Below are 13,256 nucleotides of genomic sequence, written 5' to 3'. Positions count from 1 at the left end.
ATCTTAAAGATCATCGAGTCCACGTCCCTAAGTGCCACATCTACATGCCTTTTAAATACATCCAAAGATGATGACTCTGCCACTTCCCTGAGCAGCCTGCGCCAATGCTTGACACCCATTTTGGTGATGAAGTATATCGTAATATCCAATCTAAACTTCCTCTGATGCAACTTGAGGCATTTCCTCTCCTCCTGTCTGACACCCATCTCACTACAACCTCCTTTCAGGTAGTTGTGTAGAGCAGTAAGGTCCCCTCTGAGCCTCCTTTTCTTCAGATTAAACAACCCCGATTGTAAAGGAAAGCAGAAAATGGGATTCTTTTTTATTAGATGTTCATAATTTTAAATTGTGTGCTCTTATACATTCCATATGAATACATGATCTCAAAGTGCAAAGAAAAATTTAATTTCTCCTTTCATATCTTTGTCCCCCTTTGGGACAAAATTACAAAGATTATATTTAAACTGGTTTTAATTCTTGAGTTCTCTTTTGAAAATAGTAGTTTCTAATTCTTTAAGCTGGAGTCTAAAGAGCTTAATGTACTGATGTAGTTGAAAGCTATAGTAGTTATCTTTTCAGCAAAGTTTTCCAAGCATATAGCTCTCTATTGGACACTGCTTACTCAGTTTCTCTCATTTTAGTTTGTTTCTTAGGGACGGAAGGAGGCCTTTAAAGATTTTTGTAGTGTTTCTCAACTGTCATATTAAATCCAGAATAGTGGCACAAGAGTGCCACCAGCTGGTTTAATTAGATGTGTGTGTGTGTGTGTGTGTAATGTTAAATTATTAGAGTTTTGTAAGAAAAGCGGCGAAATATTTATGTATGCCAGTGTTCAGAGTCTGGTCATTATCTCTTATCTTTTTTGATGTACTGAGATAAGTTATTCTCTTGTACATACCTTGAATGAACCTACTGATAATATTTAACCAGAAAGGAGATTTTTCTGTTTAATGTATTTAAGGGATTAGAACAATAAGATAAAATACCGTAGGAGATTGCCGGGTCATCTTTTTCTTACACTTCCCACACACTTTTTGTTCATCATTTGTAAATTGACAGTGTAAAGAACACATTTGGCACGTTTCATACTGTATTGCACTGTTTTTAAACCCTGCGTGTATGTATTATGAGCCCTTACCTTAAAATTAGAGGAATTGGATACACCTCTGTCTCTTAGCGATGAGAATGAATCTTTATAAATTTGTCCCACTTCTGTACTAAGTGATAAATAGGTGTGTAACAAGATGGATCGGTGTTTGATATGAACGTGATTGCCAAGGTTTTGTAAAAATGTGCAAGTAGAACTGAAGAAATGAGGGAACTTACAAAGCATGTTACCTGTGAACTGAAGACCTGCTACAGTTGCCATGTGGCTTATACATCCTTCAGAACCTAGCTAGGCAGCTCAGTTTATCGCTTCTTCTAGAAGGATCTTTACTTCTTAAATCCACCCATTAGTTATTGTCTGCAAAAAATAATTCTAATATGCTCAGTAATTCAGTCTTGGTTTAGAAAGCATTTCAGGGTTGGGGTTTTTGTCTTTTTTTTTTTAATTGGCTTTCAACCTAAGACAGCAGAACCTCAAGAATTAAAACAACCCACTGAACTTTTCAGAAGGAACTGTCAAGGGTAATAGGGGAGAAAATCCCGAGCTTTTGGCTGTGTAGAGGTTTGCTTGTCATTTAGCATAATGCAACCAATTATATTCTGAAAATCTGACAGGTATTTTCATTTTCCTGGTAGTCCATCTGTTCTATCAAGTTTAGCAAACGTTTTGTAGATGCAGAGTTTGGTGATGGGTATAAAAATGTTTCAGCATTGAAAAAACTTTCTGGCATAAGCAGCTACTTTGTACTTAAGAGAAGTATTATGTTGAGTTCTCTGAAAACACTGTGAAATGTAATATTCAGCAGCTGGTCCGTGAACTTCTGGTACTTAGACCTGAAGATAATGGATGCTAAATTCCTGTCTTCAAAGAAAGGATATGGAAATCTCTGAAGTCCAAAATGTAATTTGGAACAAGACTATATTCCATGTTTTTATAAACATCAAGGCTAGCTGTCTTTGCTGAATGAAATACACATGAAAACCATGTGACATTTTTTGTCCTAATAGCATCTAGAACTTCTAAATGTTAATTTTACTCAAATCTAGTTTTCTGTGTTATGGTTACCCATATGAGCTAAAGTTCATTATGGAGACATTTGTAGGCTTATTTATGTGTTTTTTTGGTAATTCTGATGTTTTGATCATCATACCCCATTTAAAAATATGTAAAAATGTTTCTATATTTTATACTTTTATGCACAGCTATTTTGTTATCCCTAGAGAAATGTATATATTTTGTTTTATAGAACTAAATGTACTGATCAACATATCTTTTCTAGTATTTCAAAGATTTTTATTATTATTTTTAACTTCCACAGTTTTCAATGTGACTCAAAAATTGCTGATGGGAGTTACAGTAGAAAACAGTCCAAAACAGTCATTGCTGCAATGTCTGCTTATACTTGTTGTATGCAATGAGTTAAGAACATAATTTTTCTGGTTTTTGATAGGGTTTTTTATGATTTTTTTTCTCTATCCAGTTCTCTTGAAGTAAATTGAGTTTCTGAACCTTAGTTCATAGTCTGTTCCATATTACGAGGAATCACTAAAACACAGTTGAATAGCTTTTTATGGATTGTGTAAAAAAATTATCCCCAAAAGAAGTGGTTTTGGTACGAAAAGAAATTGCAGGCATATTTGATACCTGATGGTAGGCTTCATATTTGTGTTTTTTAGGGAAGGAAGAGTATCTTCTGAAGATTATAAAAAAAACCAACTTGGTGAGAGTCAGTCTCCTGTGTGGCTACTGTTATGGCCTGTCCAGGGTTGCTGTTACAGTGTCTTGTAACACAGTTTATATCAAGAGATTCTTCACTTAAAGCAGTTTCTGTGAAACTGCAAATTACGTGATTTGATGACGTGACAAGGAGAAAAATTTCTTGCTGCCTCTTAAGAATCCTCTTAAAACCCTATCACATTTCCCTTCTTGGATGCTCACCAGGCTGTGGTATTTTGAGTTCTGCTGAGCGGTGGTGGTGTTAGATTAACTGGGAATCCTAAGTGGAGTCTGGCTCTGTATTCGTGATTTTAAAATACCAAAGTATAAGTGTTGGTTTTAAAATTCTTGACAGAGTGGTTTTCTAGATGCCCTTTCAGTAGGCTAATGTCTGTTAAGTGAATTTTCTCCACATATAGTGGAAATAACTTTGGGACGCTCTTTCATTTGCACTTCATTTACATTAGTAATTTTATAGAAAAAGCTATGAAAAGGTATGACTGTAACTGATGGCTGGATTTATTGAGAAAGCTGTCCTGTTGTACTGGGTCTGGCTGAGCTGGAAGTGGTTTTCCCCTATAGCAGCGCTCACGGTGCTGTGGTTTATGCTGGGAGCTGGCAGGGTGTTGGCAGCACCCTGGTGTTGTGGCTGCTGCTGAGCAGTGCTTACACAGCACCAAGGCTCTTTCTGACATTTCCCCCCCCGCAGTGGGATGGGGTGGGCAAGATCTTGGGAGGGGACACAGCCAGGACAGCTGACCCCAACTGCCCAAAGGGACATTCCATACCATGTGACGTCTGCTCAGTATAAAGCTGGGAGAAAGGAGGAAGGGGGGGGTCACCCTTGGTCCTCTGAGGCAACCACTGCGCTTATGGGAGCCCCGCTTCCTGAGAAGGCCCCACAGCACCTCTTCAGGGGAAGTAGAGAATAAATCTGTTTTCTTTTTTTTTTTTTTTTTTTTTTTTTTGCTTCCACACGTGCACCTTTGCTTCACTTTGCTTATATTAAAACTACTGTTGTTTTACCCACAAGGGTTGGTCTATCTTATTTTCTTTCCCCTCTTTGCCCTGCTGAGAAAACAAGAGGAAAGAGGGAGAAGTGATAGAGCGACTTGGTGGGTAGCTGGCATTTAGCCAAGGTCAAACCACTGCACCTATACTTTAAAAAAATACATTTTTAAAAAACCTTCCAGTAGAAGTAAAGAATTATAGCTAGCTTTGGACTGTGCATACATCATATACTGTTCGGGTTTGTACCCTCAGTTAAGTGCTGGCCTAGAAATATGTGATCTTTCAGATAATTTGGTAAATTAATTAGGCATCAGGTCTTTGATTTGGTATTACACATCTTGCATAAGATTCACTGAGTATTTTGGTGAATGCAGCAATTAAATAGTATTCCAACACTGTTACAACCTAGCTCTTCTATACCTTCATGCGTAGTATCTAAGGACTGCACGTTTCTGGCTTCTCCAGAGCTTTTATCAAATTTTGATACTTTCATGACGTTTCAAACCTTCCAAGGTAATTTAAAATTCTGGTTGCGTGGCAATTTAAAAAATGTTTACACTGAAAATACCCATTATGAGGAATGATGGCCTTGTACTGTGGAAGCAATTAGCTTAGTGCAACAGGATAGAAAACTGCATGTCAGTGGAGTGGAGCAGGAAGGACAGGACCTACTACTTTGTAATTGGAATTGTTTTTAAATCTTAAATGAACTTGAGATGATGCACTGTGGGAGAGACTTCTTTGTTGCCAGGGCATTGTTGTGTTGGGAGCAGGTGGATGGAGAACAGATGCTTTTCATGGGGGAAGACTAGAAATGTCTACCTAGGAGTAATTAATGTTTTGGTTTTGTTTTCCTAGATTTCATTGGTGTTATTTTTAGTCTGGGAAAGTACTTGGGGCAGAAAAGTAGGTTAATTTATTTGGAAAGATCAAGCATTTGTATTGTCAAAGCTTTTGATATATATTTGAATTCCAGAAGCAGAGAGGAAGAGTGGGCTGGTTAGATCCTCTGCGTTGTCCAATGTGATTGTAGTCTCTTAAGAAAAAATAACAACATCTTTACTTTCCCCTGAACAACAGAATGTTTGTACAAGCCTATATTAAAGGGCAACATCTGTTCACCTCAAAGCTTGAGCGCAAGTCTTTCCTTTGAAATAGATTAAATACTATGAAACTGTGGATTGTGAGAGTAACGCGTTGTTCTAAAATGAAACTTAATTTTTTTCTTTCTGTAATGTTTTGTGCAGGTCAAACATTTAAAAAAATGTTATGTGCACATAGTTGTTGTTTTGCCAAGCTGCAATTCCTAGAACTTGGTCTTTCCTGTTGCTTTGCTACTTCAGCTATTCTAACTTCTGGACATCTGCAGAACTGCAGATGTGTTATGCAGTAGGAAGGAGCCATGCACAAAAGGTGTCTGGTAAAGAACTGTTGCCTTCCTATTTCTAGCCATGTGTCTTCAGCTCAAATTTGCATAGGTAGTTATCATCATGCTGTTATTTCACATTTTACTGGCCAACACACATTCCCATGAAATATCATAATTCTTGATTTCCAGAATAAGTTTCCTGTGGTTATCTGTTTTCATATTTTGCTGCAGGTCTGGAAAGCAGTAATAGCAAAGTCCCCAGTGGTTATTATTTTGTAAGAAATATATGGCAATCCCATTTCTGCGTAGAAATAAAACTTCCTTAGTGGAGAAGGTTCCACTGTACTTAAATGAAAGATGGCAACAGCTAAAATCACTGTTATAGGAAGAAAATTAAACAATCTGCCTTGAGCTTCTCTGTAGAGAAATATTCTCCAGCAAATAGTATTTCCATTAAGGAAAGATTCAGTATTCCCTCTTTATCCTAATACTGTTGTTGACTGATAGGCTAAGGAGAGAAGGTGGCTAAACCCTAAGGAAGAGGCTACAAACGTACAATGTGGTGTTCTTGCTACTGCAGTGCTCCATTCACCAAGAAAAAGTGATTGATATTAATTGGAATCCATGATGTCTGACAAGAACTCGATAAAGAAACTCTTTAAAAGAATTTCCTTAAACTTGTCTTTGGATTTTTATGTGTATTTTTGAGTATATTGGATTGACCCAACCGATTTATTTCACAAGTTCTGAAGTAATATGTTGTGACGAGAGCATTCTAAACTGAGTTTGTGTGAAGTTGGAGCTCCTGTGTAGGAAAGGATACAATTCATAGTGAAAATGCACTTAGCAGAAATCATAAGAGAATCAGTCTGCCTTCAAGTTAAGCAAAGCTGTATTATTCACCAGCAACCTTAGCATCACCTCAGGCTTGCTCAGACTGAGTAAATGGCCTGTTCTTTAAATGACAGCCTTTCTTAAGTATCATTGAAGCTTCTGAAAATTCTGCGTATGTAGAAGAAGCAGAATGTATTAGTTCATCGGTCCCAAATGATATGATTATGTGTGTCAGGAACTCTAATCTGAGAATTCTGTATGACTGTAAACAATGCATGAGACCTTTTAATTATACCAGGTCCTGCATCACAAAGCTCTCATCAGTGTGTGCTTGAGGTGTGAAAAATCGGTCACTAGGCAGCACTGCTGTGCTTCTAAAACATATGATGTAGGCACAGATGGTAATTAATCTGCAGACAGAAAAATCTTCATTCAGTCTGTGGCATAACCTGTGTCTAGTGGTGAAGTACCAGGTGGAGCTTGGACCAGAGCCGATGTTTTACTTCAGATGCTGTGTGGTGTCTTTTCTGAGCTGTAACTTTTCAAGCCTGCTAGAGATCCTTAATTACTTCTCCCAGCATGTGGCAGTTGCATTAAGTGAACTCCCCCTGCAAGGAACTGTATTGACTATATTATCTGATATTGCCTTGCATGAAGTTGTAGACATGGTCTCTTCATTTTTTTCAGGAGACTATACCTTATTGTGACTCTGAATAAGAGATGGGGATTCTGTCCTGCTAATTATTAAACAAGACTATAGTAGGCTGCTTCTGTTGTCGTACCTTGTTTATATAGCATTGGACCAGTTGACACAAATAAGGCTGAGACAGATGCATTCACATGGGACAAAATTTGCAGTATGGTGGTGATACACAGGAGATACACTTACTGTGGCCCTTAACAGCATCATTAACCTAATTTCCTTAGCAGATTTGTGACTGTGGTTCTGCAAATACTTGTAGGCTCATGTCTTTGTTGTTCTTGGTAGCAGATGCTGGAGAAGATAATCACTCTGTTAACTGTCATTAACTTATTTTTGCCTTTTGAGAAGTTCTTCTCTACTGGTTGCTACTGATTTTGCTTCCCCTTTTAAAACAGATGAAATACATTTTCTGCTAATTTCTCTTCCAAGAGAAATACGGAAATTTGTTTCTAGTTTCTTGGGTTATGTAATTTGGACTGTACAAGAGAAGAGAGACTAAGACCTTTTTTTTTAAAAAAAAAATTAAAACAATTATTTGTAAGTCAGGTTTGGATTATTATTATGGTAATATCGTTTTCCTTTAACTATGGAAGCAACAGCCAGTGTAAAAAGCATAAAACCAGTTCCTTGTCTCCAGGATGACCAGTTTTTAGTGTCTTTAGGTTTGCGTAATGGAAGTAGAATGTTCAGTTTTAGAAGACTGGACAGGATTTTGAAAAGCATTGTAAGTGCATGTTTTCTTACTCCTATAATTCTAAATGTCTTTAAAAATAAGTTGTCTCTTGCAGAAAAGAAACCAATAGCAGGTAAGCAAAATTTTTCTTAATCCTATTGTGTGACATTATGTACATGGGAAGATTAAAATAGTGTCCTCTATTAGCACAACTGCTTTTATACTAGTGTGTTAGGCTCATAGTATTTGTGAATGTTCATGTTTTTATGGGAGGGAAATAAAGTGATGACGTAGGGTTTTTTTCCTTAAACCCTACTTTATCTTCTGTAATCAAGACACTATAAAATTACTATACTGACTTCTTTTGACTTATGTTCTTTTTCTTTCTGCACAAGCACTCCTATTTGGACAGGGAAACCTCCCTCCTTCTGAGAAACATTGCAGGAAAGCCTTCTCATTTGCTGACCAAGGTGATGCTTCTTCTTTCCACCTGTATGTGACTACTGTTTCTATGTAGAAAGAATGCTTTTGGTGTGTGCTATGCTCCGTCCACCCCTGCCCTTTCTAGGAACTTGTGCATTGACTTACATAATTTTCCTGATTGTCCCAGATGCTTTTAAAGGCTGAATTTTATTATTTGTTTCTGCAAATTTATCAAAGTGCTCAAGTTCTTGGCAAATACTTAATAGCCGTGTCAGCAGGTAAAACACCTTAGCTGAAAAGGAAAGGTACTGAGCTAGAAGTCCTTTTGTTCCTATTCCTATTCACTAGCTTAATAAAAACCCAAAAAAAATCACAACTGGAAAATACGTGGAAGTATTCAGTACTGTTAAAAGGCAGTAGTATCCTTAAAATAAGTTCACTTGCTGTATTGACGATAAGCTGTAGTAAGTAATGGGATTTTTTTTTTTTTTTAACATTTTGAATGCTGTCTTGATATAATGTGGGGAGACTATCCTAGTAAGAGTGGTCTAATGAGCCAGGTATGTACAAATCCTGATTATAAATTCATTTTCTTTACAGGAAAATGGTCAGTGACATCCTAAGAGAGTGCCAATTGCCGTTCAGTTTAAGAATTAGATTTTCTATACGTATTTCCTTTTGAAACTTGGGTAGGACAGATAGAGCAAGCTATATATCTCCTTGATTGGAAAAACAAGCTTGGGTGAAAAACATACAGCTTCATGTTGTTGAGAAAACTTTGAATGTTCAGTAGCTGAGGTGTCAGATATGTCTGCTACTACCTACTGCAAACCACTCCTTGGGGTTTTTTTCTGAAATAAATGCTCTAGAGGAGAAAGCTTAGGCAAGCCTGAAATGACAAAATGTGCCTTGGCAACTTCAAAACAATAATGATAATGTTTGCTGGGCATAAGTAGTCTTTATTTTCCAATAACAGTTTAGAACTAGTTTACTGCTTTTTCTTAAATACCTTAACATTTCTCTCAAAATGCTCAGCATGTCTCTTGACAACAAATTTTCAGACTGTCTTCTAGAGGAGTATAAACAGCCAAAACCAAGTAACTTTCTTCTCTTGTGACTGTTTTGCTTAAAATTAAATCTGTACCTCTTTCCTTTCCCCCCCGTCAGCTCCTTGCTCCCACGCCTCCAACGAAGCAAACGGCCAGTGAACCAGCAAACCTTGCTTGATTGCAAATAGATTAACAATGGCTGTGGCACAAACAGAAACCATAACTTTCTCTTTCATCTCCATGTGTTTTCATATCCTCCCTTCTGGTTATTTATATACAGGATGAGTGTTGATTACCATATGGAACTTCAATTTAAAAAATGCATGAAATATTAAGTCCATTGCGTCATATGACCATGGACTGCCTCATATCAGTGATTCTAATGGACTGCTGCAGTTTAAATGTTTGTATTTATAAATCTTTGTCTTGGCTTATTAGACTTTGCAGCCCTCTGAGTCAGCTGCTTTTGGTGAGCTTGCTAATGCTCTGGGGATAACGTTTGTTGTTAGCTCAGTTTAGGACTGTCTCTACATCTGGGCCCTCTGTTTCTGATTACTGAGCCCACAGTCCTGGTGTGGATAATTACTGGTTTTCTTCTAACCTCCTGCAAAGAGAAATATCTTTAAAATGATGAAATGGAAGTCCACTTTGCTGCTTAGATCTTTTCAGCCTGCTGTAACGTGAGGTAAGCTCCAGTGCGAGGGAAGCAGTCCCAAGAAATGGGGCTTTTCCTTGCAGTTGTGTGGCAAGGTGTTAGATCAGTTAACGGTAGGATCATGTTGCAGCTCTATGCTGGTGTCTCTAGTGTGTCAACTATGTCTTATCGTCTTACTGTTTCTTGTATTTTTCCCCTCTTTGATCTGTCTACCTCTTATATTGAGACTAGAGACAATTTGGGGTAATACCATTTTTGTCCTCTGATAGTATAACTAATTGTAAAAATTTTAGTCATGGACTAGATTCCTTGCACAAACACGGTTCCTGTTGCAGCATAGGGCAGATCTCAGCACAGAAAATGGCCTATTTGTTATGATGGTATCTTAATTTTAAAATATAATTCCATGTGCTATTGCTCACACAGCATTCAACCCCTTTTTTTTAAAAAAAAAACCCAAAGAAGTAGCATATCAGCAAAATAATCTATTGAATATTGAAAATAAAGCAATGTATCTTTAATGTCAAATCTGCAAACTTGTTTCCTATAGGCTTGGAATTAAGCCATCAAATGAATACTGAAAACTAAGCTTGTGGCTGTGAAATGTAGAGTGTGTGCAGATAATTTTGAGAGAGCATTCAAGACTCAAATAGATCCTAGTTGAGGACAAGAAAGTAGGAAATAGAAATGTAAAATGTTAGATTTTGAAGTTACCATTTCTGTTACCATTCTGGTGCATGTGAAGCTGAAACTACATTCAGGAAGCCAGATGATGGTGATTTAATGATGTAATACTTCAGCTATCTGTGTCAGCATCTGGAGAAAAGGAATCATGCTATGCCTTCTCTTTCCAAATATCTAGTACTTCATTCGGGTTTTCTTGTTGACCTGAAAGGCAAATACTATTCTTATGAATGTTGATTCCCCTGGTTTATAGATTTTGGTTACAACACACTGTAATCCCTTCCGACCTTTGAATAAATCAGTTGTGAAGTTGGCTTTCGTGTGTCTTAGGTTGATCAGATTCAGATGTGCTCATTCTTGAATGAAGCATCTGTTTGAGATTTTTTTTAATGCAGTTTAAAAATACAGTACTTGATTTCTTATCTGCAAAGGATGTAAGCACAATCTGAAAACTCCAGCCTCCTACAGCCAGTTTTTGAGGAAGTTGTGAAGGCCACACCTGGAAACCACAAAAAGGATGTAGATGGTTAGGAACAAAGTTTGTGCAGTGCTGAAAATTATGGAATAAAAGTTTTTTATCATAGTACAAGCTACTTTGTACTAATCTGCTGTGATTATTGTGATGTTCCTGTGTAGCTTTAATGTCACTTTTGTCTTAGAATAAATTCTAATAAGCCCTTGTGGATACATTGTTAGACAAACAGCCTGTGTTCACAAGTCTGTGTTTCTGTCCTGTACTGCATATCAGTCAAGCTTTTCGTCCAGCTAAAACTCCTTACCAGTCAATCCTAGTGCCTCATCTGCTATGCTGTAGTCTTCTTTGCCCTCTCAAACTTACAATGGTTTTTATAAGGCCTGTTCTCCCTCCTGGCTTGTTCATTTTTTTTCTCTTCACTTTTTCATTGTCCCAGATCTAGTACCTTTTCTCCTATAACTACTTGTCTTAGGTAGCCTCAGGGAGAAGTCTGGCCTAGAGCTGTTAGGAGACAGGTTCTATTCAGCTGCAAGTAGGAAGATAATCTAGTGCAGACAGATGCTTCAAGTGACAAAGAGCCAGTGAAATTCGTTGCAAATGTGTGTTGGGTTTTTTCCTTCATGGCTACTAGCTTTGTCAAATCTAGTTTGAGTAGTCTTTCAGGGGAATAGTCTACTTGAAGGACATTAACCAGTGGTGCACCACAGAGGTCAATACTGGGTCCAGTATTTTTCAACATAGAATCATAGAATGGTTTGGGCTGGAAGGGACCTTAGAGATCACCTAGTTCCAACCCCCTGCCATGGGCAGGGACACCTTCCACTAGCCCAGGTTGCCCAAAGCCCCGTCCAACCTGGCCTTGAACCCTGCCAGGGAGGGGGCAGCCACAGCTGCTCTGGGCAACCTGTGTCAGCGTCTCACCCCCCTCACAGGAAAGAATTTCTTCCTTATATCAAATCTAAATCTACCCTCTTTCAGTTTAAAACTGTTACTGTTTGTCCTATGCCTACACCCCCTGACGCAGAGTCCCTCCCCAGCTTTCCTGCAGCCCCTTTCAGTACTGGAAGGCCGCTGTAGGGTCTCCCCAGAGCCTTCTCTTCTCTGGGCTGAACACCCCCAACTCTCTCAGCCTGTCCTCACAGGGGAGGTGCTCCAGCCCCTGATCACCTTTGTGGCCTCCTCTGGACCCGCTCAAGCAGATCCATGTCCTTTTTGTGTTGGGGACCCCAGAGCTGGGCACAGCACTGCAGGTGGCGTCTTATGAGAGCAGAGTAGAGGGGGAGAATCCCCTCCCTCGCCCTGCTGGCCACACTGCTCTTGATGCAGCCCAGGACACAGTTGGCTTTCTTGGCTGTGAGCGCACATTGCTGGCTCACAGTCAGTTTTCCATCCACTACTACTCCCAAGTCCTTCTCCTCAGGGCTGCTCTCAATCCACTCATCATTCAGCCTGTATTTGTGCTTGGGATTGCCCCGACCCATGTGCAGGACCTTGCCCTTGGCCTTGTTGAACTCCATGAGGTTTGCACGGTCCCACCTCTCCAGCCTGTCCAGGTCCCTCTGGATGGCACAGCCCTTCCCTCCAGCATGTCAGCTGCACCACACAGCTCGGTGTTGTCAGCAAACTTGCTGATTTAACTCAATCCCACTGTCCATGTCACCAACAAAGGTGTTAAACAGCACCAGTCCCAACAATGACCCCTGAGGAACGTCACTGGTCACTGCTCTCCACTTACACATTGAGCTGTTGACCACAACTCTTTGAGTGTGACCATACAGCCATTTCCCTATCCACCAAGTGGTCCATCCATCAAACCCATGTCTCTTCCATTTAGATCTTCATTACTGGTCTGGATGATGGGGTAGAGTGTTCCCTCAGCAAGTTTGCTGGTGACATTAAACAGAGAAGTGGCTGTGATGCCAGAGGGTTGTGCTCTCATCCAGAGGGACCTCCACAGGCTGGAGAAATGGGCTGACAGGAACCTTGCGAAGTTCCACAGAGGGAAGTGTGAAGTTCTGCACCTGGGGAGGAACGACTCTGTGTATGAATCCATTCTGGGGACCACCCAGCTAGAGAGCAGCTTGGCAGAAAAGGCCTGGGATCTTGGTGAACATCAAGTTGACCCTGAACCGGCAGTGTGCCCTTGTGGCAAAGGCTAATGGAATCTTAGGCTGCATCGGGAGGAGTATTGCCAGCAGGTGGGTGGAGGTGATCCTTCCCCTCTACTCAAGCACTGGTGAGGCCACACCTGGAATAGCGTGTCCAGCTCTGGATTCCCCAGTATGGGAGATATGGATCTACTGAAGAGTCCATCAAAGGGCTGTGAAGATGATCAAGGGACTGGAGCATCTCTCCTATAAGGAGAGGCAGAGAGAGCTGGGACTGTTCAGCGTGTCAAAGAGAAGGCTTGAGGTGATCTCATCAATGTGTACAAATATATGAAGGGAGAGTGTAAAGAAGACAGGATGAAGCCAAGCTCTTTTCATTGGTGCCCAGTGACAGAACCAGAGGCAATGGGCACAAATTGAAATACAGGAGGTTCTGTCTGAACACCAG

The 13,256-nt window shown here is 39.6% G+C and overlaps 1 protein-coding gene across 3 annotated transcripts in view; it reads left to right on the top strand.

Annotated features, from left to right (window-relative positions):
- The window catches only part of RAPH1 (Ras association (RalGDS/AF-6) and pleckstrin homology domains 1), a 111,099-nt gene that overhangs the window by 59,293 nt on the left and 38,550 nt on the right, over window positions 1-13,256 (top strand). For 2 of the 3 annotated variants that reach the window (XM_074911128.1, XM_074911127.1), the window contains exon 5: window positions 7,810-7,884. The exons of the other annotated variant lie outside the window; for it this stretch is intronic. In XM_074911128.1, the coding sequence (XP_074767229.1) occupies window positions 7,810-7,884 (75 nt within the window). The remainder of the gene's footprint in view (window positions 1-7,809; window positions 7,885-13,256) is intronic. 3 annotated transcript variants of the gene reach the window in all.

The sequence above is a fragment of the Athene noctua genome, chromosome 7 (genome assembly GCF_965140245.1).
Source record: "Athene noctua chromosome 7, bAthNoc1.hap1.1, whole genome shotgun sequence".
In the NCBI taxonomy this organism is placed as follows: Eukaryota; Metazoa; Chordata; class Aves; order Strigiformes; family Strigidae; genus Athene; species Athene noctua.
The sequence above is the reverse complement of the archived record's forward strand: the minus strand, read 5'-3'. Positions and strand labels throughout refer to the sequence as shown.